The 24,531-nt window shown below is 37.6% G+C and overlaps 1 protein-coding gene and 1 pseudogene across 1 annotated transcript; one reads left to right on the forward strand and one right to left on the reverse strand.

The window, feature by feature from the left end:
• Positions 1–496: 496 nt before the first annotated feature.
• Positions 497–2,231, forward strand: LOC142616926 (uncharacterized). The gene is made up of 3 exons (XM_075789668.1): positions 497–787; positions 890–1,309; positions 2,172–2,231. Exons 1-3 carry the CDS (start codon positions 497–499, stop codon positions 2,229–2,231), a joined length of 771 nt encoding a protein of 256 aa, XP_075645783.1.
• An 8,879-nt stretch (positions 2,232–11,110) lies between these two features.
• Positions 11,111–17,757, reverse strand: LOC142616927 (putative disease resistance protein At3g14460; annotated as a pseudogene).
• Positions 17,758–24,531: the final 6,774 nt, after the last annotated feature.

The following is a 24,531-nucleotide window of genomic DNA, read 5'->3' on the forward strand; positions in this document are numbered from 1 at the left end:
TGTCGACTTCACGGATCTGAATAGAGCCTGCCCTAAGGACAGTTACCCACTCCCACGCATTAACACCCTGGTAGACTCCACTGCAAGACATGAACTTTTGAGCTTCATAGATGCCTTCTCCGATTACAATCAAATCAAATTGGATAAGACTGATCAGGAAAAAACCTCATTTGTAACAAGCCAGGGGCTTTTTTGCTATAAGGTAATGCCTTTCGGGCTTAAAAACGCAGGAGCCACGTATCAGAGATTGATGAACAAAATGTTCGCGCACCAAATTGGCAGAAACGTGGAGGTTTACGTGGACGATATGTTGGTAAAAAGTGTAAAGGTGTCTGATTATCTAAGGGACCTCCAGGAGACTTTCAATACTCTTCGGATGTACAAAATGAAGCTGAATCCGAACAAATGCGCGTTCGGTGTAACCGCAGGAAAATTCTTGGGATTTATGGTATCCTAGAGGGGCATTGAAGTCAACCCAGAGAAAGTAAAGGCGATTATGGAACTATCTCCTCCAAGGATGGTAAAGGAAGTACAAAGCTTGACCGGGAAGATAGCAACCTTAAACAGGTTCGTATCAAGAGTGACGGACAAATGCCTCCCATTCTTCCGAACACTGAGGAGATCATTCGAATGGACAGACAAGTGCCAAAAGGCATTTGAAGAGTTAAAGATATATCTCTCCGCTCCGCCGTTGCTTAACCCATCTATGCCGGGGGAAGAATTGTTCCTATACCTTGCCGTTTCCTCAGCCGCAGTTAGTGTAGCTCTCATTAGAGAAGAAGGAAAGGTACAAAAGCCCGTGTACTTTATAAGCCGGGCACTAAGAAGAGCAGAAGAAAGATAACCGCAGATAGAAAAACTTGCATTTGCTCTTGTGATTGCGGCTCAGAAGCTAAAGCCATACTTCCAAGCCCATACCATAAATGTCTTGATAGATAAACCCTTGCGGAGAGCAATGAGCAATCCTGAAGCTGCTGGACGGATGGCATTATGGGCAATCGAGCTAAGTGAATTCGATATCCAATATCAGCCGCGGACGGCAGTGAAAGGACAGATACTGGCGGACTTCGTTGCCGAATTCACTACCACAAAGGAGCAGGGGGCAGAAGACACGCCCATATGGAGGATTCATATAGACGGAACTTCCAATAAGCACGCTGGGGGTGTTGGAGTTTTACTCCACACCCTGGAAGGAAACAAGATTGAATGCATGATTCGTCTGAACTTCACCACTACTAACAACGAAGCGGAATACGAGGCCTTGGTTGCAGGATTAGAGCTTGCGATAGCGGCAGGAGTTAAGAGGGTGGTAGTCTACTCTGATTCTCAAATCATGGCCAGTCAGATTAATGGGAGCTATGATTGCAAGAATGAGAGGATGAAAAGGTACCTTGGGGAAGTGAAGGGTCGAACAAATGACCTCCAATTCACACTGATCCAAATCCCTAGGGAGGAGAACCAAGAAGCAGACCGACTCGCAAAGGCAGCTTCGGCCGAACCCATGATCATCCCTGAACAGGTATCGTCCTTTGTCTAGCTTTCATCATTATTAGATGACATTAGCATGCAGGAGGTAAGCAATGAGTGTTGTTGGACGGCTCCAATTATGGCATATCTCAAGGAAGGCAAGCTGCCCAACAACAAAGAAGACGCAAGGAAGTTGAAGGTTAAAGCTGCCCGGTTCGTCTTGATTAAAGACGTCCTATACAAAAGAGGATTCTCCTGACCATATCTAAGATGCCTCGGCCCCGGAGAAGCAGACTATGTGATGAGCGAGGTCCACGAAGGAGTTTGTGGAAACCATTCTGGATCAAGATTTTTAGTGCACAAGTTACTCCGAGTAGGGTACTACTGGCCAACAATGCAAAAGGATGCCCATACATACGTTAGAGCTTGCGACAAATGTCAACGATTTGGCAACTTCATTAGGCAGCCAACGGAAGAACTTACCCCTATGACGGCTCTATGGCCGTTTGTGTAATGGGGGTTAGACATCATGGGTCCATTCCCAACAACGGTGAGGCAGCTGAAGTTCTTAGTGGTTGGTATTGATTACTTCACCAAATGGGTGGAAGCAGAAGCTCTGGCTACTATCACGGAGAGAAACATCCGTAGTTTTGTGTGGAGAAGTATTATTTGCAGATATGGAATTTCGAGGGTGCTTGTTTCAGACAACAGGAAACAATTCGACAATGGCATACTCAGAGACTTTTGTTCTCAGCTTGGAATAAAAAATCACTACTCATCACCCGCCCACCTGCAGGCCAACGGACAAGTTGAAGTAACGAACTGGTCTTTGTTGAAGATCATCAAGACCCGGCTCGAGGGGGCAAAGGGCATATGGCCGGACAAATTACCAAGTTTTTTATGGGCATACAGGACAACGGCGAGAACGCCGACAGGAGAGACACCGTTTCGATTGGCGTATGGTACTGAAGCCCTCATACCGGCAGAGGTAGGATTAACAAGCTATTGTGTGGAAAGCTACGATGAGAGCAAGAACGACGAAGCTTTGTGTTTACAACTTGACCTTGTAAATGAAGTCAGGGCAACAGCTGCACAAAGGCTAGCGTGATACCAAGAAATGATGGCAAAACACTACAACTCCAAGGTTAGGCACAGGGATTTCCAGGTGGGGGATCTGGTCTTACGAAAAGTACTCGGCGCTACAAAGGATGCCTCCCAAGGAAAACTGGGTCCTAACTGGGAAGGACCATACAGAATTATTTCATGGCATAGGAAAGGAACATACTACTTAAAGACATTAGACGGAAGAAAGCTGAGCCATCCGTGGAACACAGAACACCTGAAGAAATACTACCAGTAGACGAAGGACAAAGACAACAGCAACATCCACCTCCTCGTTTCCAGTTTATTTTTTAACAGTTATAACTTGTTAAATGCAAAGTTTTTTATTTTCCATAAATAATATAGTCTACCAGTATGTCATAATAAGATGAGTTTTATTTAAAACGTATCAAATGTGTTTTTGCTCAAACTCTACTAAGTCCACACAGTGGACGGATCCTCCCAAAAGGATCAAACTCTACTCAGCCCACACAGTGGACGGATTCTCCCAAAAGGATCAAACTCTACTAAGTCCACATAGTGGACGGATCATCCCAAAAGGATGAAACTTTACCAAGTCCACATAGTGGATGGATCATCCAACTAGGATGAAACTCTACCAAGTCCACACAGTGGACGGATCATCTAGCCAGGATGAAACTCTGTCAAGTCCACACAGTGGACGGATCATCCCAAAAGGATGAATATCTACCAATTCAGTAGAGTGAACGGATCATCCCAAAAGGATGAATATCCACCAGTCCACGTAGCGGACGGATCATCCCAAAAGGATGAATATCTACCAGTCCATACAGTGGACGGATCATCTTAAAAGGATGAAAATATTTAAAGTCCAGATAGTGGACGGATCGTCCAAAATGGATGAATATCTACGAAGTATACATAGTGACGGATAATCCAAATAAGTGGACGGATCCTCTAAAGAAAGATGAAAATGCATTAAGTCCAGATGAAAATACAGTAAAGTTCACACAATGAACGGATTATAAAAAGAGAAAATCATACACGTCACCAAAATAAAGTTAATAGAAGACAATAACAAATTGTTTTCGTTTACAATGAAATCTACATTAGTCTTGGACCACGACGGTCTCTTCTTTGTTCTCAGGGCCTTTTGTCACTGGCTAGTTGGTGTCGGCGACGGCAGTTTCTTTTTCAGCTTTGGTGACCCCGTCATCACCAGGAACTTCACCAAAAAGTTCTTCGTCGCCTTCAGAGTCAACGGTGCGAGCAGGGGACTGGGCCTCAGCATCAATGTTGATGTGAGCTAGGTTCAAGTCAGGGTATGAAGCCTTCACCTAACGGAGATAGTCGTCAAATCCGTCACTAAAAGAGGAGCCAAGCTCAGCTAGAAGGGAGTCGGAGTCACGGTATTCTCTGACAGCTTCAACCTTCGCCTGATGAACCTTGTCGTCAATGGATTTGACCGTCTCCCTCAGCAACTCCACCTCTTTTTCCAAGTTCTCATGGACCTGCTCGGATAGTTTCAACTTATTCTCATGACGGACCCTCTAAAGCTTTAGTTCGTCAAGTTTCTCTGCCGTCGCCTTTGCCTTGGCACGGACCCGTTCAAGAGCTCTCTCTTGGGCCAGGCAACGGTCCATCAAGCCTTTGGCCATAAGTACCCCCTGCACCAATTCCGATAAATTAGTTTAAGGCCTAAAGGAACAAGACAGAGTAAACATGTCTGAACAAACATATGACGGACACTAACCTGGGTTAAGCTAAACAAACATGTCTCGCCCATAGCCTCAGTAGCATGATTTCCAAGGTCTTCATAGTCCTCGTCCGTTATAATGGACCCAATACGACGGAGAGCATATTGGGGATCTTCCCAGAGCAGGACGAGGGGGCTTTTCCTTGATGGGGTTTGGGTTAGTCATTAGGCCCTTACCCTTGCCTATCCCCAGCTTGGAAGGTAGTCTCACCCATTGTTATTAATACCGTTTCGGACCCCGTTTCGGTTTGTCCAGTAGAATGGAATATTTCGGTACCAGCCGATTTCGGCGTACCATTTTAAGGTGTTTCGGGTTCCAAAAAATTAAATTATATATATTCTTGTAAAACATAAAATTGTCAATTCTAATAAATAAATAACTAAATTTCAAATAATACAAATCATTTAGTCTTAACTCTTAAGTCTTAAACATCAATACAACATCAAATAATAAGAAGATTTATAACAAGTCATTACTCATTACATAAGCCTATAATAATTAATAACTAATAAGCCAACAAAATTTATAACATAATATTAGCCATCAAATAATAATTTTTTTTTCCATAGGCCAAATCATGTACCGGCTGGAATTCACATCTCGGCCGGAATTGGCCGGAATGGACCGGAATGGCCTGAAATCTGGCCCGAGGTGGAACGTTGGGTATCCTGGTACCGGTTTGCATACTGGAAAGAAAAATTCCGGCCGTTCCGGAAGGTAAACCCGTCACTAGCTTCTGTTTCTTGCTGTGACGGTCCCACTTATCAGAAGAAGGTCTCTTAGTGGCCGGGTGAGACGGATCTGTCTTGGGAGCGTCACCTCCTTGTTTCTTCTTGGCTGCCTGCTGCTTGATAATAGCCCATCCCCTGGCATCGTCCATTTTTGCAAAAGAAGACGGTTAAAAAAGCGGCAAGAAATTAGAGTAACGACGGAAGGATTCCAGAACTTACGTTTGCGTACTCTTGCGTCGTATCGACAGGCTGCGGGTGTGGGTTCAGGACCGTCACAGTACTAGTGCAGCGTATCTAAAGTGACGAGCTTCGACCAGGTCCTTTCTAACAACTTAGTTTTTTGAAAAATTCTCTCCAAAAAGCCAAACTGCTAGGTCGTAATTGGTGGACAGTCCCTCGCTGTTTAAAAAAAAAATGTGTTAAGAATAAATCCATAGAAAGGTATGATGGTTGATAAGAAGACGGGATCATACCAGACGGGGGCATTATCCCCCATGTTTTATCTACCGGCATGTAGTCGTCGTCACCTGGACGACACATCCAGTTGTCTCCCCGAAGGAAGAAGTACCGACCCTTCCAGTTAGGATTGGAGTCCGGGGTCTCGGACACCAGCCTAAGTACCGGACTCCTCGGCATAAAGCTGTACATGCCCCTTGATTTGGTAATCTCGGACGGACGGTAACAATGAAAGAATTCTTCCACAGTTAATCGTCTCGCTCCGTCGGACATGACACCGTACAACACCTCGACACTCAGGAAAACTCTCCATGCATTCGGTGAAATCTGGGTGACGACCAGACCCAGATATTGGAGAAGACGACGGTGTAATGCACTAAGGGGAAAACGGAGGCCAGCTTTTAGCATTTGCTCGTAAACCCCAACGTCTTCAAGACCATAATAATAACATTTCTCTTATTTGAATGGAAGATGGATGGATATGGTGTCGGGTATTTGGTACTTTTGCCTTAACGTATTGAAGTGCGCTGGCTTGATGGTTGATACGAAGTCGTTCACTGTCCACAAGGGGAGCAGGAAGAATTCTCTGAAACCATCCGCGCCTATGACGGATTGGACCGGTGGATCTACACCATCTAGGTCGTCGGTCGAGTCATACTCTGACCCGTCCCCATTCTGCCCTTCATCTTCCACATAGGAAGGAGAGCTAGTTGACGGTTCCCTCTCCCCGCTGGAGGTGTCTTGGTTTGCTTGACCTGACGGGAACACCTCTTTGTAGCCCGCTCCCTCGCGAGCATAGGACTGACTACTTGACGCCTCACTAGACATCTGACACCTACAGATGACGGGTAAAGGAAACCTAAGACTCTAGATCTGTACCGACGACAGGACCAACATGCGAAGTAAAAAATTAAAAACTGAGCAAGTAAAAAGAAGGAACTTACAGGTAGACAATGAATAAATGCGACGGATCAAACAAGGAGGACGGTTTCTCTTTGAACAAGGTGGACGGTTGCACTTTGAACTGCAGGAAATTCTCTAAAAGTGTAAAAATGAAAACAATGGGTAATATATATAGAGGGAACGACGCGGTAAACGAAGAGACGCATCGTTTCCAGCAAACAACCAGTAAAGTACCCCCACGTGTCCCTATGCATTTATGATAACATTCCAGCCTGTCCGTCAAAAACACGAGTGTCATAGCTAACCGTCATTCCATGAGACCGCAAAGGATAAGTGAAGATCTAATGAAATGAGGGGGCAACTGAAGGGGAATAAAAGTGATCTTGACGGACCAACTCGGTAGGGACAATTACTTTAGGTTGACGAATATTTAACATGTCCAATTATGACGGATCCACAGTTGACGGAGGGATACACGACGGGGATCAACCTACCAAGATTATTTTCAAGAAGTTTTAAATAAGGGTCCACGCCATGTAATTAGGGCTGATGTGGCCTTCATTATTCTCCACATAAAACGTGCATTAGAGGAATTCTTGCACCGCACGTTTCGCCTTGATAAAAGGTATTTGAAAGGAAAGAGTTCTAATCCTAGAAGGAAAGGACTTTGTAATTGGGGTGTGGACGCTAACCCTACATCATTATAAACACACCGAAACTCTCACAAATGAAGGTACGCATGATTAACTCAACTCTGGCACTCTAGGGTTAAGAAAAAGATTCTAACTTGACCTTCGGAGGGTTTTTGGCCGGCGCCACACCGGTGCTCTCCTTTAGGTTTTCTATTTTCTTTTTGCAGGTGTTCCTTTGGTTTGGGGAGTGCTTGCAGCTTACTGGTGATATTTTTGGCATCATCAGATGTCAGTTTGGGGTGGCAATCCACCCTTAGGAAAAGATACTAGCTAATTAGGACAATCCCTGATCCAAGGCCTTAAAGGATGTGAGATTTATTCTGAATTCCAGCTAGGGAATGCAGATTTGCACAATCCCAGAGAAAAATACTTCTAAGCTTTGGAAAAAAATATAATGGGATGGATAACGGGGAATCACAACTGCTCCCCATGCACAAATGAAAGAAAGACCTCTCATTGAAGCTTCCATATATTTTTACAGAAATCAATTTTTTGATCTTGTTTTTGTGTTTTTATTTTATTTTATATAATTTTGTTACGTTTTTTTTGTGTGTATTTAGCAGTAAAAGTGATAAGGTGGGATATAGGAGACAAACAGAGGTAATCTCAATTGGATATAGTGTCAAGTTTTAAATTATGAGTGGGTAAGGCGAAAACAAACCAAATCACAAGTGAGTTTATAATAATTTGTCCTAAATTATTTGGTGTTAGTAAAAGGAAAAAGAAAACCGATGCTACTTGAATAATTATAGGAACAAAAACTTTGATCTACAAAACCTAATTCTAATACAATATCTTCAGAGACAAAAATTTCATAAAAAAATTCACAATTGTCAATATAGTAAATAAAAAAGTAATGGGCTTAGATAAAAACTAGTAGAAACTAACCCAACTTTATTGTTGTACAAAGTATTAAGAAAATTGTTCTTTTTTGGAGGAAGGGTTAAATTAGTCTTTTAATACTAAATTCTTTTAGACTTAATCCCAAAAGCCAACGGCAGGGGTTAATTGTTACAAAATTAAAATTTGAGGGTCAATTATGCATTTTGATCATCTATAAGGCAAAGTGTAAAATAATATATAATTTAGAGTGAAAAAATGTAATTTTTTCCACCAATATATGAAACCTCAAATTCTTGATCGTATATTTTTCTTGAATCCAAATATCTCATGAAAACAGAAAATTTGATTCACACTAGTAGTGTTATTAAATGTTATCACAAGCGTACCCTGCTAATATTCCAAATTATAATATGCCAAATTAAGAATATCTGAATACTCCTGAGTCCTGACGCATAACAATGACGACTTAAACACTGCCGTTTCAAGCTTGGGCCGTCAACATATTGGATCCGTGTCATACACAGCCCTAGCCTAAGTTTAATCCACCAGACGATGCCGTTTCATTAAACGTACATGGACACTGTCATAACTCATAAATGGTGGAATCAGTTTTTAACCGACTCTAACGGCTAGTCATAGCGTAACTACTTTAAGTTATCAGGTCATTTTCTTTTGCTCAGATTCTGTAATCTATATTTACTATATACCCTTCTTTTTTTTTTTTTGATAAGCTATATATACCGTCTTGTATTGATTTTTAATATGTTGTGATAATGAAATCAATGCAAGACAGTATATATAGAATGCAGAAATATCTCTTTCTTGTTCTCTCCTAGTCTTCAACCTCTAGTTTTTTAAGAGCTTTTCAGCCTCTGTTTTCACAAATTTCATTAAAAATATGCTGTATATTTATAAGTCTAATTTTCTTAAAGTTGTTGCAAATTTCTAATGCTAAACCCTAATAATTATAGGAGCTGGGTTCTAGTTAATTCAACTGGTAAAGTTTCTGATAGTTATATAAGATATCTGTAATTCAATCCCCGCCCATACCAAAAACTGATTGATGTTTTGGTCTGATGATAAAGAGTTATCATCAAGAGCAAATACCATAGGTAGCTCTTTAAAAAAAAAAAAAATAGGGTTACTTTCATTTTCATTTTATTTATTCTAAATTTCAATTTTTCTTAATTCCAAATGCGTACTCTAATAATTGTAGGGGCACTTTCATTTTCGTTTATTTACTTTAAATATCAATTTGTGTCAAAAGGAAAATGAAAAAAGGCTGCATTTTGCTACTTTATTATCCACTTTCACATAGAAGATATAGGCTGCTCTTCCTCTAGCAAACACTTGTTATTCATGATTCTTGAAAGAAAGAACTAGATACTTTCTTTGATGGAGAATTGTATTTTGTGCATCTTGTAATCCCTAAAAAAACACTCTCATGTACACTAACATGTAATCAATTATCAATGCCATGTAAAATTAAACTTACCACTGCTAGCTTCTAATAAAAGATAAATTGAGGTTCTGTTGTCAAGTCTTTGTTTCTGAATTTTCTAAGCCTTTGCCTCTATTAGTAACAGAAGCCAGCCCTTTTGCTTGATAAAAGATAGTTAGATCTAGAAATTTTATTTATTGCAAGATTGAATCTAGGAAGTGGAGGCTCTAGGCCATGACTAGGTGCAACACTACTACCACCATACTATCTCTAAGCTTTGTATTTAGGCTGAGCTTGCCTACTGGGGATCTCAAAGACTCAAACTGCAATAGTGAAATAGCATTCTTAAAATTTCAACCGATTTGGTGATATAGAACGAAATGAAACAATTTATGTACATACCTCTAGGATTCCTTTAATGATTGTTTCATATTGTTATGGATTTTATCTCTTTAATTGACCTCATCCAAATAATGGAGAAGGTTTTCATAAATGAGAAAATTTTAAATTTCTCAACCTTTCTTGCCATCAATCTTATGTCTGCATAGCATATTTTAGCACATTATTTTTTCAATGTGGTAAACAAACTCATCAAAAGTTAATTTTTTTTTAACCATCTAATTTTCAAAACCACTTAGGAGTCTCATTAATGCATTTTCAGTTACCTTCAAGTTGGTAAAGCAATAAATGAAGTTTGAAATAACTATTCAATTAACTCTAATGTTTGAGGGTGTGTTAGTGAACATGCACATGTAATGATGTAAATAAAACTATTTGTCTAAATCTACAAGAAATAAACTAAAAGCTTTTTCCTTCTAAAGTGTTTGAGCTCTGTTGTAGCAACTCAATTCCAATTCATTTTCTCCACTATCATCAACCTATTCCACTTAAATCCCAACAGGTATCACTACTTCTGTAAGAACAAACTCGAATAATGTAGGCATGGAATATAAGCTGGGGTGTGATCATATAAAGAACACTGTGAGAATAGCACGCTTACAAATGTAGATAAGAGACTACACCTATCAGCTGCAGTAACAATGATATTATAGCAGTAAAAATGATTGGGCATGTTGTCAGAAAAACAATGCCAAATCCCAATTTTCTGTGACCTATGTTACCAATGTGTTAGAGATTAGCGGAAAAGAGAACCATTTTACGTGGTTCCGCTAATAATAAGCCTACATCCACGGACAATACCAACTAAATTCCATTATTAACAATAAAAATTACAACTTTACAAGCACTCAGCCAACTCCTATAAAGCATTCTCAAACCCACAAAAACTCAAATCAACCTATTCCCAAAAAAAAAAAAAAAAAAAAAAAAACACCTTATATGATATCAAACACAACTCAAGTTCTGAATTTCCACTATTTTTTTGTTTTATTTTTTTATTTATTTTTGGTTGTAATGAAAATCTCAAATCACAAACCAAAGACCTCGTTACATACAATGACACTCTCACACTTCACAAATAAACACCCTCAAGTCACATAACAAAATACTCAACAAGAACATATAGGAGGTGAACGTCAATAACTGCAGCAGAACCCAAGTAGAAACTCAAGCAATTACTGGTGGCGCAACAAGTCTTCAAATTTGCCTAGATTATGCAATGATTATTAGTAAGTTCAATAATTGTTTCACAACGTGTATAGTAAATTGAATTGATATGTAGCAGGTCAAATTATCATTAATCTATGTGTAGAAAAGTTACCTTGCTAAAAAGCCTGTTCATGAGGTTAATTCCTCATCAATTTCAATGCAAGAGATATGAGCTATCTTGGACCAATGTTTTCCTTTCTTATTTCGGAGTTTGGATTTCAGCAAAGAGCACTCCTTGATGGAAAGAAAAGATAATGAGGATGGAGGACCATCTTTTGGCAAGGACTGGAGTTGGTCGCAGCAGCTAATATCCAGTCTTTTAAGTGCGGAAAGGTGATGAAGCCCCATGCTGTCTAGATATTTGAGATCCATAAATCCACTGATTTGAAGAGAATTGAGATTTCTGGGCAGCAACTTCTCCTTTGGAAATGACTCCATGTTTTCACATTTACCTTCAATCTCCAAATGACTAAGACAATCAAGCCCATGCAGCTCCCATTCTTTCCCGAGCATGAGTTTGTTGCAAAAAGTGACACAGAATGAACTTAGGTTGGAAGGCCAACTGCCATCTGGATGTGATTCTAGTTCTGGACATATATTTAAAAACATGGACTGAAGATTTTTGAGGGTCTGCAACTGATCAGGTAGGTTCTTGAGATTCTTGCAATTGGATAACCAAATCGATGTCAGGTTGGGGGTAGGCAATACTCCTTTTGGAAAATATACCAGGCTAGGACAATCCCTGATCTCCAAGGCCTCAAGAGATGTGAGATGTTCTTGAATTCCCTCTGGCTTTGAAAGTGATTCCAGATTTACACAATCCCACATAGAAAGACATCTGAGCTTCAGGAACAAGTACAATGACAGGGATGTCAAGGAATCACAGCTATTCCCTATGCACAAATTTTCAAGAAATGCATACTGGTCTCTCTTCTCTGCAGGTTTGATAAATTCTAATTTCTTGCAGTTACGGATATAAAGGGTTTTCAAGTCAGTGGGTGGATAGTCTTCAGGAAAGGACTTGAGAGAACGACAATTAATGATATAGAAATGTTGGAGAGAATTGATGCTGCCCATCACTCCTTCAGGTATGAACTCCAGATCATCACATCCTTCAATTTTGAGGCTATGCAGTCGGCTGGGCAATTTAATCAGTTCTGATACTTTTAAAACTCTCATGCTCTCAAACGAGGATGCTGTGGCACCTTGTACCATAACCAACAAGGATTCAGGAGCATCTTCCGATTTAAAGACAGTCATTTGCTCCATGAATGAGGCAACTTTACCTTCACTTATGAGCAGAGCCTTATCATGATATTCTAAAAGCCTTTTGTGTGATGATGCCTCTGTCATAAGTGTAGTCACAAGCTCCTGACATTCAAAAATCTCAACTTTTACTATGGATGGAAGTTGCTTGGGTAAGTTCCCCTTCAGCTTGGGACATCTCCGTATACAAAGCTCTCGCAGGCAAGGGAATTCTCCACCTTCAACTTCAGATTAAACCCATTCTTCCCACTCTGACATCTCCTCAAATGTTAGAGTCTCCAAAGACTGAAATGGCTTATCCATTCCACAGAATTCAGGACTTCCCCTCGTTACAGCATCCATAGATTCTATAATGAGGACTTTAAGAGACGGCAGCTGCCAGAGTGGTGGCAAGTCTACGCAATTTATGCAATCACTAAGACGTAGGGACACCATGTTGGAGAATGAAGATTTTCCAAGCCAATGTGGCTTGTACCACAATAAAATTTAATGCTGAGCTTCTTCAAATTTGTATGAGGCTCTAGCTGTTCAAGCACATCTCTAACATTTTTTGGAACATTGGAATCATCAACCCATTCTAACACTAGCTCATCTAGGTCTGTCTTCTCCACCAAGAGAGCCCTGGCTGCATCTTCTACTGAGACCACATTCTGCAACTTTAAAATGCTAAGTGTTCCATGAAGATACTGAAGACCCCCCAACTCTTCAACTGTTGAGCCACTTTCTTGGGCCACAAAAAAGTAAGATAGCGTTTGAAGATATTTTAGACTGCTCATTTTTTTGGGCATCTCATTTAAATCTGTTCCACTAATAATAAGATGACGCAGGTTTAAGAGTTTCCAAATGTTTTCAGGCAATTCAGTAAGAGAATGACAAAAGGACAATATCAATGTTTGTAAACTGTAGAGATCACATACTGATTCAGGTAACATCTGGATTGCAGTGTGAGAGAGATCTATGTACCGTAAATATTTGAAATTGCTGATTGAATCAGTTAGCTCAGTGATGGGATAATGAGATAAAGAAAGCACTCGTAAGAATTGCAGTTTGGACAAACTACTCAGCAGTTTATTGCTACCTAAATGATATGATCCATGATCTAATAGCAAAAAGGTCCTTAAGAGCTTGGCTGTATTAATGGCTCTAAGGATCACCGGGAAACTATATTTGACGCATAACAGCGACAAATACCGGGTCCTTTCAGAGACAGAAGGACCAAGATCCTCCAATCTGCAAAAATATCTCCCAGACACTTCAACAGCAAAGTGACTCACAAGATCATGCGTCACAAAACGTGATTTATTGCCACTTGATATCTGAAAAAAAAGACCTAGATAATAATTCTTGAAAGTGCTCATCACCAACATCTTCCATTCTGGAGTTTCCTCTGGGGTCATGCAGAAGACCTTCTGCCATCCATAAGAGGACCAACTTATTTTTCTCAAATTCATAACTGGAGGGAAATATTGAACAGTATGCAAAACATCGCTTTATACGTGCAGAAAGACGATCATAGCTCAGTTTTAATGTGCTGTAGCTCGGTGTTAATGTGTTGCTCATTGCAGTTTTAAAATCCTCCAAATTTTGCTTCAAATGATCTAGTACAGCATCCCACTCCTCAACTTGCAGCTTCAAGCGCAAGAGACACCCAACTGTTCTTAAAGCTAAAGGAGAGCCACAACACTTTTCCATAATTTGTCTGCCAATATCTTCTAGTTCTGGATATGAACTTGGGTTTGGCCTCCAAAATTAAAATTTACAAACAACGACCAACTATCTTCATCTGATAATGGCTTAATGTGATATACACAGAGAGGTTTAATTGATGATGCAGAGATTTCATTGCGTGTAGTTACAATAACATAGCTTCCATTTGCAGCTTTTACAAAAGGAGGTTGTAAGGCTTTCCATCCTCCAAAAATAAAAGGGGACGCAATGTTTAGAACAAGTAGAAATCTCTTTCCCTCAAGTCTCTCGCACAAATTAGGTTCTAGCTGAGACATATCTTGTTGCTTGAGATCATAAGACTGTAAAGTGAATGACTCGAAAACTGCCTTCGTAATCATGAACGTGTCAGAAAGATCTGAAACGTAGGCCCAGGCCTTCAGGTCAAAATGTTCAGTTACTCTGTGATCCTTGTAAATGAGCCGAGCAAGAGTGGTCTTGCCCATACCGTCATTGGCCAGAAGCGAAATCACTGACAACTTTCTACCATTTGCATCATTTGAAAGCAAGAGACCGATAATTTCTTTTTTGTCAGACTCTCTACCGAATATTACTTTAGAGTTGTCGTCTCCAAAAGAAGCTGCAGGCATTCTCAGAGATTTTTCCATGTTGTGTTCTATTCTTTTTTTCAAACCAAGTTCATCTTTTCGCTTAGCAAGGGATTCTACCCTATCAAGTATCTCATCCAACCTGTGTTGGAAACCTTCAGTGTGGATCTCATCTATGAGATCCTCTTTATCATAGACAACATCTCGCAGCTCGTCAAGCCACTCTTTAACCACTTTGCTCCTGTACTGCTTCTCCTCAGCATCATCGACCACCAAAAGAAGAGACTGCAACTTATTCTTCAATATCTCTGGTGATCCATTGTTGACTTTCTGAATCATGGAAAATGAGCATTCTGCTGCTGCAACACTTTGAGCCACAGGCAATGTGCATTCTGCGACTGCGGCACCTTGAGTTATGGCCAATGAGGATTGTGTGGCCCCTAGAGTCATGTCAAATGAAGATTGAACTACACCTTGAGTCATAGGCAATGAGCATTCTGCAGCTGCATATTGACTCTTGGACAATGAGGATTCTGCAGAACCTGTTTCGTCACTTACAAATAGAATCTTATCATGATAATCTAGAAGCCTTTTTCTGTAATGATTCCTCTGCCATAGGTGTATTCACAAGCTCCTTAGATTCAGAAATCTCAACTTTTACTACAGATGGAAGTTGCTTGGGTAAGTTCCCCTTTAGCATGGGGCATCCCCGTATATAAAGTTCTTGCAGGCGAGGGAATTCTCTACCTTCAGCCTCAAATGAAACCCATTCCTCCCACTCCCACATTCCCTCAAATGTTAAGAGTCACCAAAGACTGAAATGGCTTATCCATTCCATAGAATTCAGGACCTAACCTCTTCACTGCAGTCATCCATTCAACAATGAGGACTCTAAGAGATGGCAGCTGCCCGACTGGTGGCAAGAGTTAGCAATTCATGCAATTGCTAAGACGTAGGGACACCATGTGAGAGAATGAAAAATTCCCCAACCAATCTGGAAATTTTACATCACAGTAGAAACTGATATTGAGCCTCTTCAAATTTGTATGAGGCTCCAGCTTTTCAAGTACGTCTCTATGTTTTTTCCTATCTTTGGTATCATCACCCCACTTCAACAGTAGCTCATCAAGGTATGTTTTTTCTTTCAAGCCAGCCTTAGCTGCATCTTCCGAAGGGACCATGTTTTGTAACTCCAAAAGTTGAAGTGTTCCATGAAGATGCTGAAGCCCCCCCAACTCTTTAATTGTGGAGCTGCTTTTTCTGCCCACAACAAAGCAAGATAGTGTTTGAAGATCTTTTAGCGTGCTCAATTTTTTTGGCATCTCACTTAAGGCAGTTCCACTAATATCAAGATGACGCAAATTAAGAAGCCTCCACATTTCCTCTGGCAACATAGTAAGAAACTGACAATTTGACAGTATAATTGTTTGTAAATTGCGGAGAGCACAAACTGACTCAGGTAACTTCTTGATTGTAGTGTGAGAGAGATTTATGTAACGTAAATGTTCCAATTTACAGCTTGAATTGGGCAACTCAGTGATATAAGAATGAGTTAAAGAAAGCACTCGTAAGAGGCGCACTTTGAACAAACGCACTAGTTCATTTTCTCTCAAGTGACAGTCTTTGTAATCTAGGGTCAAAAAGGTTGTTAAACAATTGGCGTAACTCTCAAATATCACTGAGTTATCATGTACACCTCCTACAAGTGACAAATACCACGTCCTTTTGGAGATACTTAAATGATCATCCTTCCATCTTAAGCAAATTTCCTTCATCATTGAAACAGCCAGCTTATTTAAAAGATTGTGCATCACATAACCTGATTTATTGCCACTTGATAGTTGAAAAAATTGTCTAGACACTAATTCATTAAAGTACCTGTCACCAACCTCTTCCATTGTTCGATTTCCTCCTTGCTGCTGAAGAAGACCTTCTGCCATCCATAAGAGGACTAACTTCTCTTTCTCAAATTCATAACCCTGAGGAAATATTGAACAATATGCAAAGCAAGCCTTTAGATGTGCAGGAAGATTATCATAGCTCAATTTTAAAATAAACTTTGTACGTGCAAGATTATCATAGCTCAATTTTAACAATAACTTTGTATTGTAACACTCCAGGCGCTCCAGTACATCTTTCCACTCCTCAACTTGTGGCTTACAGCGCAAGAGAGCTGCAAGTGTTCTTACTTCTGGTAAGCCATTACACTGCCACAAAATTTTTCTCCTAATAGCTTCTAGTTCTAAATATGAATCATCATTTTGGTATTTAAGAGCAAATTGTGCTAACATAGGCCAACCATTTTTTTCTGATAATGGATTCATATTCACATAAGAATCATTAATGCTTTTTTGTGCTGCAAAGCCAAAACTGCCTGTGGTTACAATCAAACAAATCTGACTTGCGACATCTTCAAATTTTAAAATCAGATAGAAAGATGTCCCAGTTCTGATCAATCTTATTGTCCACGCACACATCATCTAGAATAATTAGAAATCTCCTCCCCCTAAGGTACTCCAATATATATTTCCAAAAGACAATCGTTCCACAGTAACAACAGGCCGTGAAGTTACTGACTCAATAATTGCTCGTTTCGCCCAGGACATGTCAAAGCCTTCCGAAAAGCAAAGCCAGGCCTTAAATTCAAAATGTTGACTTACTTCGTGATCGTGGTAAACCAGCCCAGCAAGTGTGGTCCTGCCTATCCCAGGCATGCCCACAATCCAAGTTACAGACAACTGTTTACGACTTGCATTGTTATCTGACAACAAGTGATAAATTATTTTTCTTTTGTCAAACTCTCTACCGTATACAACTTCAGATTCGTAGCCATAAAAAAAAAAAATCAAATGGAGGTAGTCTTCGAAAATCTAATGCTTCAATGAATTCTCCGGATTCACGGATGAACTCCATCCTCTTAAGGACGATCTCCATCCTTTCCTTGAACTGCTCTATCATTCTTCTTTCGTGCTCTTTGGACTTATCTGCTCTACTTCCACCACCCCAACTGTCCAGCAAATTGCATATATCAACCATGAAATCCTGTGTAAAATAGACAGCTTCTTCAAGATCGTTGAGCCAATCTTGAACTTGTGTTTCCTTGTCCCGCTGCTCCTCAACATTATTGATCACCTTAGCAGCAAACTGCAGCAATATCTTCAACTCCTCCAGAAACCTATAATCGTGCAACAGAAAGAAGTCTTTGATTTCTTTAGAATCCACCATAAGTACAGCCATGTTGCACAAATTCGAGAAAGAAAGGAAGCAGGAAGTGAAAGCAAAAGCGAAAGCAAATAGTTGAACAAATAAGAAGTGAGCTTGAGCTTTTGCACCCGATGCTTCTAAGATTCAGAAAAAGATCTGAAGTTGTTTCGTTGACTTTGGAGGTTTGGCAGTTTAGTGTTCCAAATCCAAGCTGTCACAAAGTAATTAAGTGAGCAATCATTTGTGGGTCCGTGACAGTATATAAAAAGCAGACATTAAAGTATTAAAGAAGATAACAATCCAGTGTATCCCGGCATTTTGTCAAACACCTTCAAGGGATCCTCTATTCCTCTCCATTTCATTTCACGGCTAGGATTTTTTGAAAAGGGAATATATGAATTGGTCACGATGGTTTGATCCAACTCAATTATTAAAAAAAATTTGGTTCTTTATTTTCTCCATGACATGTCCTCCTTACATCATACGGACATGGTGTAACCTTGATTTAGAGTCCGTTTGGATACAACTAAAAATTGAAAATACTGTAATAAAATAATTTTTAAATGTGTGTATAATGCTGCGGGTTCCATTTTTAATTAAAAAAAAAAAGTTGAAAAGTACATGAACAGTGCACCACTGTGCGGTTACTGTTCACGCACAGTTGTGAACAGTACATCATGTCTGCTGTTGAAATCTGTGCGCAAGGAAAGAAAAAAAAAAGGATTAGAAACGTGAAACTTAGACGCCAACCTCCTTATCCAAACCCACCCTTATAGTTGGAGACGTAAGGCTTCAGTGAACTCCAAAAAAAATGGAGTTGCAAAAAACAGAAGATAAATAATACTTCAGTGGACTCTATCTGATGGTTCTATGTTCAAATGTCCTAAGTTTACTAGCCTATTTTACTCCAAAAAAAAAAAGAAAAGAGTTTATTAGCCTACGCGTCAACCTGGGAGAAAGGCCAATCGGTTGAGCAAAGAAAGCAATCCTGTTTATAATGGTTATATGTCTTTTTTTTTTATTTTAGAATCAAGTGTTCAAAATTAATGGTGTAAGCATTATGTAATAATAGTTAAGTGTTCGGTGTTTATGAGAGGTGCAAGGATTTGTAATAGCCTTTTCAAATATGATGACTTTTTTTTTTTGGAGTAAAGATGACCTCTTTTTGGAAAAAGAAATATGATGACTATTTGAATGTTATATAATTTTGTTTATGTATAAATACAAATCTACTTATGAATGCAGTCCATGTTTGTGATAATTTGTCCACAAACTACTACCTTTATTAATGACAAAATGAGGATCATAATCTACTCATGATAATATCATAGCATTGTCAAACCAATTGGCATTGATATCATGTGTGCCAAATGCTAACTTTTTAGCATTTGGCACACTAAATACCAAAAAGCCTCCCGCATTAAATGTTCTAAATGCTAAAAATTGTAGCATGGATGAATAGTACCATTCCAGACTTAGAATGGTACTGACATAAATTTACCAAAACCTCTTTGAGCCACCAATCTTGCCATTATTGTCTAGAGAGGCTGATGTTTGTGGTTTCGGTTGGTCAATGACGGTTATTGTGTGGGTTTTTTTTTTTGGTTGTTGTGGGAGGGATAGTGATGAGCTTATTTAGTTGGTTCCGATCTAGTGGTGGATTTGATCTCTCTCCTCTCTCACTTTTTCTCTAACTTGGTGATGGGCAGTGGTGGTTTTGGGTTGGGCCTGGCTAGCCAAGGGTGGTGGGTTGCATTGCAACTTGTGGGTTTATGTTTATAGCTTGGGTTTGGGTTGATTTTGGTAGCGTTTTGTATTTGGGGTTGTGGTGGTGTTTTGCTAGTGGTTATTGTTGGTGGTCATTGTTGTTTTGGGTTGTGGTCATGGAGGCTTCGGTGGTTGGTTTCTAGACCTTTTGGTTTAGAGTAGAGAGAAGAGAGAAAGATTTTGGGTTTAGAGAAATTATATGATTTTTTTGTTTATATTATTTTTAATGTGTTGTAATGTTGAAAATAGAACGTTTAATGTAAGGTATGTTATAAAATGATGTGGTAAAAAGGGTGGCAAAATCAACCCAAATCCATTTGCGCATCCAAACCCACCCAATTACTAATTGGATTAAATGGTTATTAACCCAATTAAACTCAATTAACATTAATGTTAATCATTGGCGGCTCCATAATAGAGCCAGGGTGGTCATAGGACCACCCTGACTTGGAAAAAAAAATCATTATTATATATAAAATTAAAAAAAAATTTATGATTTTTTTACCCTTAAAAAAATGGGTGACCACCCTAATTTTTTTTTAAGCTCAATATAATTAAATTTTGGACAAACTTTTGCAACAAATTAACTTGGTTATAGACTAAGACTACAACTCCACTCAATATTTTTTTTTATTAGATACAAATTTTAACAAATTCACAAGTAGATCATTTTTTTTTTTCCCCTTATATCCTCCATTCTTACAAAACTTCAAGAATATTAAAGATCAATAGCTTATGTCATCAATCAAATGTTTAAATTTTGAGTTTGTGGAAATTATCTTTTAGTGTTTGTGGAAATTATTTGAAAAACTAGTTCTTCAATTCTAAGATATAGCACAAACTTATATACATGTGTTCCCATTTAAAAAAAGAAAAAAAGAAAGAATAGAAAAGAACTTATATACATGTGCATCTTTCAATTCCAAGATATAGGACAAACCAGTTCTTCAAAGAAATCTACCCCACATTGTTAGCCTTCTTCTTCCCCCATATAGGAAGACTGCTTTGATCTGAAGGCACTTAATCCTTAGAAACAGCAATAAGTTCTTCAAACTTGTTTAGAAAATTAGAGTTGGAAGTCCGCAACAATGTACTATTGATTGATCTCGAAACAAAGGAGCATGAATAATTGCAGATGAACTTAATGTGGAAACTTGAGCAATGTTGTTGGCCTAACTAGTCTTCAAAATAGCCCAAGATTACGCAGCATAGAAAGAAAGATTATTAGTAAGCGCAATAACTATTTCACAATGTACAGTAAATTGAATTGATGTCTAGCAATTCAAATTGTCATCAATTTAAATGTAGAAAAGGTACCTTGCTGAAAGACTTGCTTATAAAATTATTTCCTCATCAATTTCTATACGAGCAATGTGAGATATATTGGACCAATCATTTGCAGTCTTATTTTGGAGTTTTGGTTTCAATAAAGAACACTATTTGATGCAGAGAAAAGACAGGGAGGATGGAAGACCCTCTTCTGGCAAGGATCGGTTTGTTACAGCAGCTAATCTCCAATGACTTGAAGCCCCTTGTAGTTCAGATATTTGAGATTGTTCGGTAGTAAATTCTCTTCTGGAAATGACACCATGTTTTTACATCCGCCTTCAATCTCCAACCGACTAAGACATGCAAGCTCATGCAAACCCCACTGCTTGCTGAGCACAAGTTAATTTGTTGCAGAAAGTTTCGAAGGCAAACCTTCTTTCTGAAAATGATACAACTTTTGGACAATTATTTATAAACATTGAATGCAGAGAATTGAGTGTGTGCAACTAATGAGGCAGTTCCTTAAGATTCTTGCAATTTGAGAACCAAATGGATGTCAGTTTGGGGTGGCAATCCACCTTTGGGAAGCGATACTAGCTAATTAGGACAATCCCTGATCCAAGACCTTAAAGAGATGTGAGATTTTTTCTGAATTCCAGCTAGGGAATGCAGATTTGCACAATCCCAGAGAAAAAGACTTCTAAGCTTCGGAAAAAAATATAATGGGATGGATAACGGGGAATCACTTCTCTCTAATTATGTACAAATGAAAAAAAGACTTCTCATTGAAGCTCTTGAAGCTTTCAAATATTTTTACAAAAATCAATTTTTTGATCTTGTTTTTTTGTTTTTATTTTATTTTATATGATTCTGTTATGTTTTGTTATGTGTATTTAACAATAGAAGTGATGAGGTGGGTTATAGGAGGTAAACAAAGGTAATCTCAATTGGACAAAGTGTCAAATTTTGAATCACAAGTATACAAGGTGAAAACAAGCCAAACCACAAGTGAGTTTACAATAATTTGTCCTAAGTTATTTGTTGTTAGGAAAAGAAAAAAGAAAACTGATGCTATTTGAATAATTATTGAAACAAAAACTTTGATCCACAAAACCTAATTCTAATACAGTAACTTTAGAGACAAAAATTTCATAAAAAAATTCACAATTGTCGATATAGTAAAAAAAAAAAGTAATGGGCTTAGATGAAAACCAGTAGAAACTAACCCAACTCTATTGTTGTACAAAATATTAAGAAAATTGTACTATTTTAGAGGAAGTAAATTGGTCTTTTCATACTAAATTCTTTTAGACTTAATCCCAAAAGCCAACGGCAGGGGTTAATTGCTACAAAATTATAATTTGGAGGTCAATCGTGCATTTTGATCATATATGAGACAAAGTATAAAATGATATATAATTTAGAGTGAAAAAAATGTAGTTTTTTTCCACAAATACACACACACACACATATATGAAACCTCAAATTCTCAATCGTATATTTTTCTTAAATCCAAGTATCTCATGAAAACAAAAAATTTGATTCACACTAGTAGTGTTATTAAATGTTGTCACAAATGCACCCTGCTAATCTATATCTATATTTATATATTACTAAAAGTTGAAGCGTAACATTTAATATTACTGCGCTCACGTTGAGCCACGCCAGCGTTCACGTTATTATCTTTTTTCTTTCTATTTTCTTATAATTATTTTGATATTTTTTTATTTCATATTTACACTTCTCCAACCTTTCTCCCTTCCTTATCTTTTTATTATTCTACTACTTATCCAACATTTCTCCTTCTCTCACCTTCCCATCTGTCCACTACCCTCTACATGAATATAATTCTTCATCTTTTCCCTTCACCTTTCTCTATTTTTGTCTCTTCTTATTCACACTCTCTTACTATAAATTTGTCACTATCTCTTTCATTGTATGCATAGTTTTCCCTTACAAAAAAAAGGTTCTCTCTCTCTCTCTCTCTCTCTCTCTCTCACACACACACACACAAAATTTTTGGGTGGATTTTTATTTTTTAATTTTTCTTGCATCTTCACTTTAGGTTAATAATTTTTTATATTCTTTAATCTACTATAGATTAATGCGATTCAATATTGTTTTTTTTTCTTCTCTTTCTTTGATTGTTAAATGTTATCCTATATTACGTTAAAAAGGATTAAATATAAAAATATAATATTGCGTTTAATGTTGTTGCGCTCACGTTGAGCCACGTTAGCATCCACGTCATTATATTTTTTCTTTCTATTTTCTTATAATTATTTTTAATATCTTTTTATTTCATATTTACATTTTTCCAACATTTCTCCCTTTCTTACCTTTTTATCTCCCCACTACTTCTCCAACCTTTCTCCTTCCCTCACCTTCTCATCTCCCCACTACCCTCTACATTGATATTATTCTTCATCTTTCCCTTTATCTTCCTCTATTTTTCTCTCTTCTTATTTTCACCCTCTTACTATAAATTTATCACTATCTCTTTCATTTTATGCATAGTTTTCCCTTACAAAAAAAAAAAGGTTCTTTCTCTCTCTCTCTCTCTCTCACACACACACACAATTTTTGGGTGGATTTTTATTTTTTATTTTTCTTGCATCTTCGCTTTAGGTTGATAATTTTTTATATTCTTTAATCTACTTTAGGTTAATGCGAGTCAGTTTTTTTTTATTAATTGTTGTGTTTTTTTTTTCTCTCTTTGATTGTTAAATGTTATCCTATATTACGGTAAAAGGGATTAAATATTAAAATATGATATTATTATACTACATAGCATGATTTGGATAATTTAATTTGGAAGTTATTGTAATTTGATAGCATGATTTTTATAGTGCTTAATTTAGATGTTAAACTATGAGACTTTAATCATTTTTTTTTATTTTATAATCATTTGTGGTGGACAAAGTACTCTTAATAATTGTATTAGAAGTACTCTATCATGTCATTTATTTAGAGAAAAACAAAAGTTGGCTAAACAAAAATTATTGGATGAGAGACAAATATTATCTTTCGCAATTTTACTTTAATTATTATTATTATTATTTTATAACAATGCATATATAAAAATTTAATTCTTAGATTTTGCTCATAATTTTTTATTTGATAATATGTTTTGGGTGGATGAAATTACAATTTCTGCAAAGAAAATAACATTAGTAGATTATAAACAACAAATTGTTTTCCTAATTGGTCTAATTAATCATAGTTAAGATTTATTATTATTTTTTAGTTACTTTTTTCAGTGTTTTGGATTGTAGGCAAAAAAAATAAGTTTGAGAAAGTTTGTTTAAAACTAAAAGAATAATTTCCAAATTTTATATTCTTTTTAATGATTCACAAAATGTAATAAATAACTTTTATTACAAAATAAAATTTTAGTACGACAAAAATTATTAAATTTATGATTTATGATTATTCTTATATTACATTTATGATTATTCTTATAATAAATAAAAATATAATTACAAAATACATTACTTTTAATTAAATTAGTTTGAATTGTATAAAAATAATTAATAAAACTACCATAAAAATAATTATCATGCGCAATGCACAGATTTGCGGCTAGTAATAACTAATAGCAAAAACGTTTGACTTTTTGTTAATTACTTTTCATTGCGCGCGCCACATGGCTTGATAATTTAATGACACAATTACATTTTAAAAAACCGAAAATTGTATCTGTTCGATTGATTGATTAAACAAACCGTTTCAGTGAAATTTTTACTACGTTTGTGTTCAATTTACCTATAT

This window comes from Castanea sativa, chromosome 11, assembly GCF_040712315.1.
Source record: "Castanea sativa cultivar Marrone di Chiusa Pesio chromosome 11, ASM4071231v1".
NCBI lineage: Eukaryota > Viridiplantae > Streptophyta > Magnoliopsida > Fagales > Fagaceae > Castanea > Castanea sativa.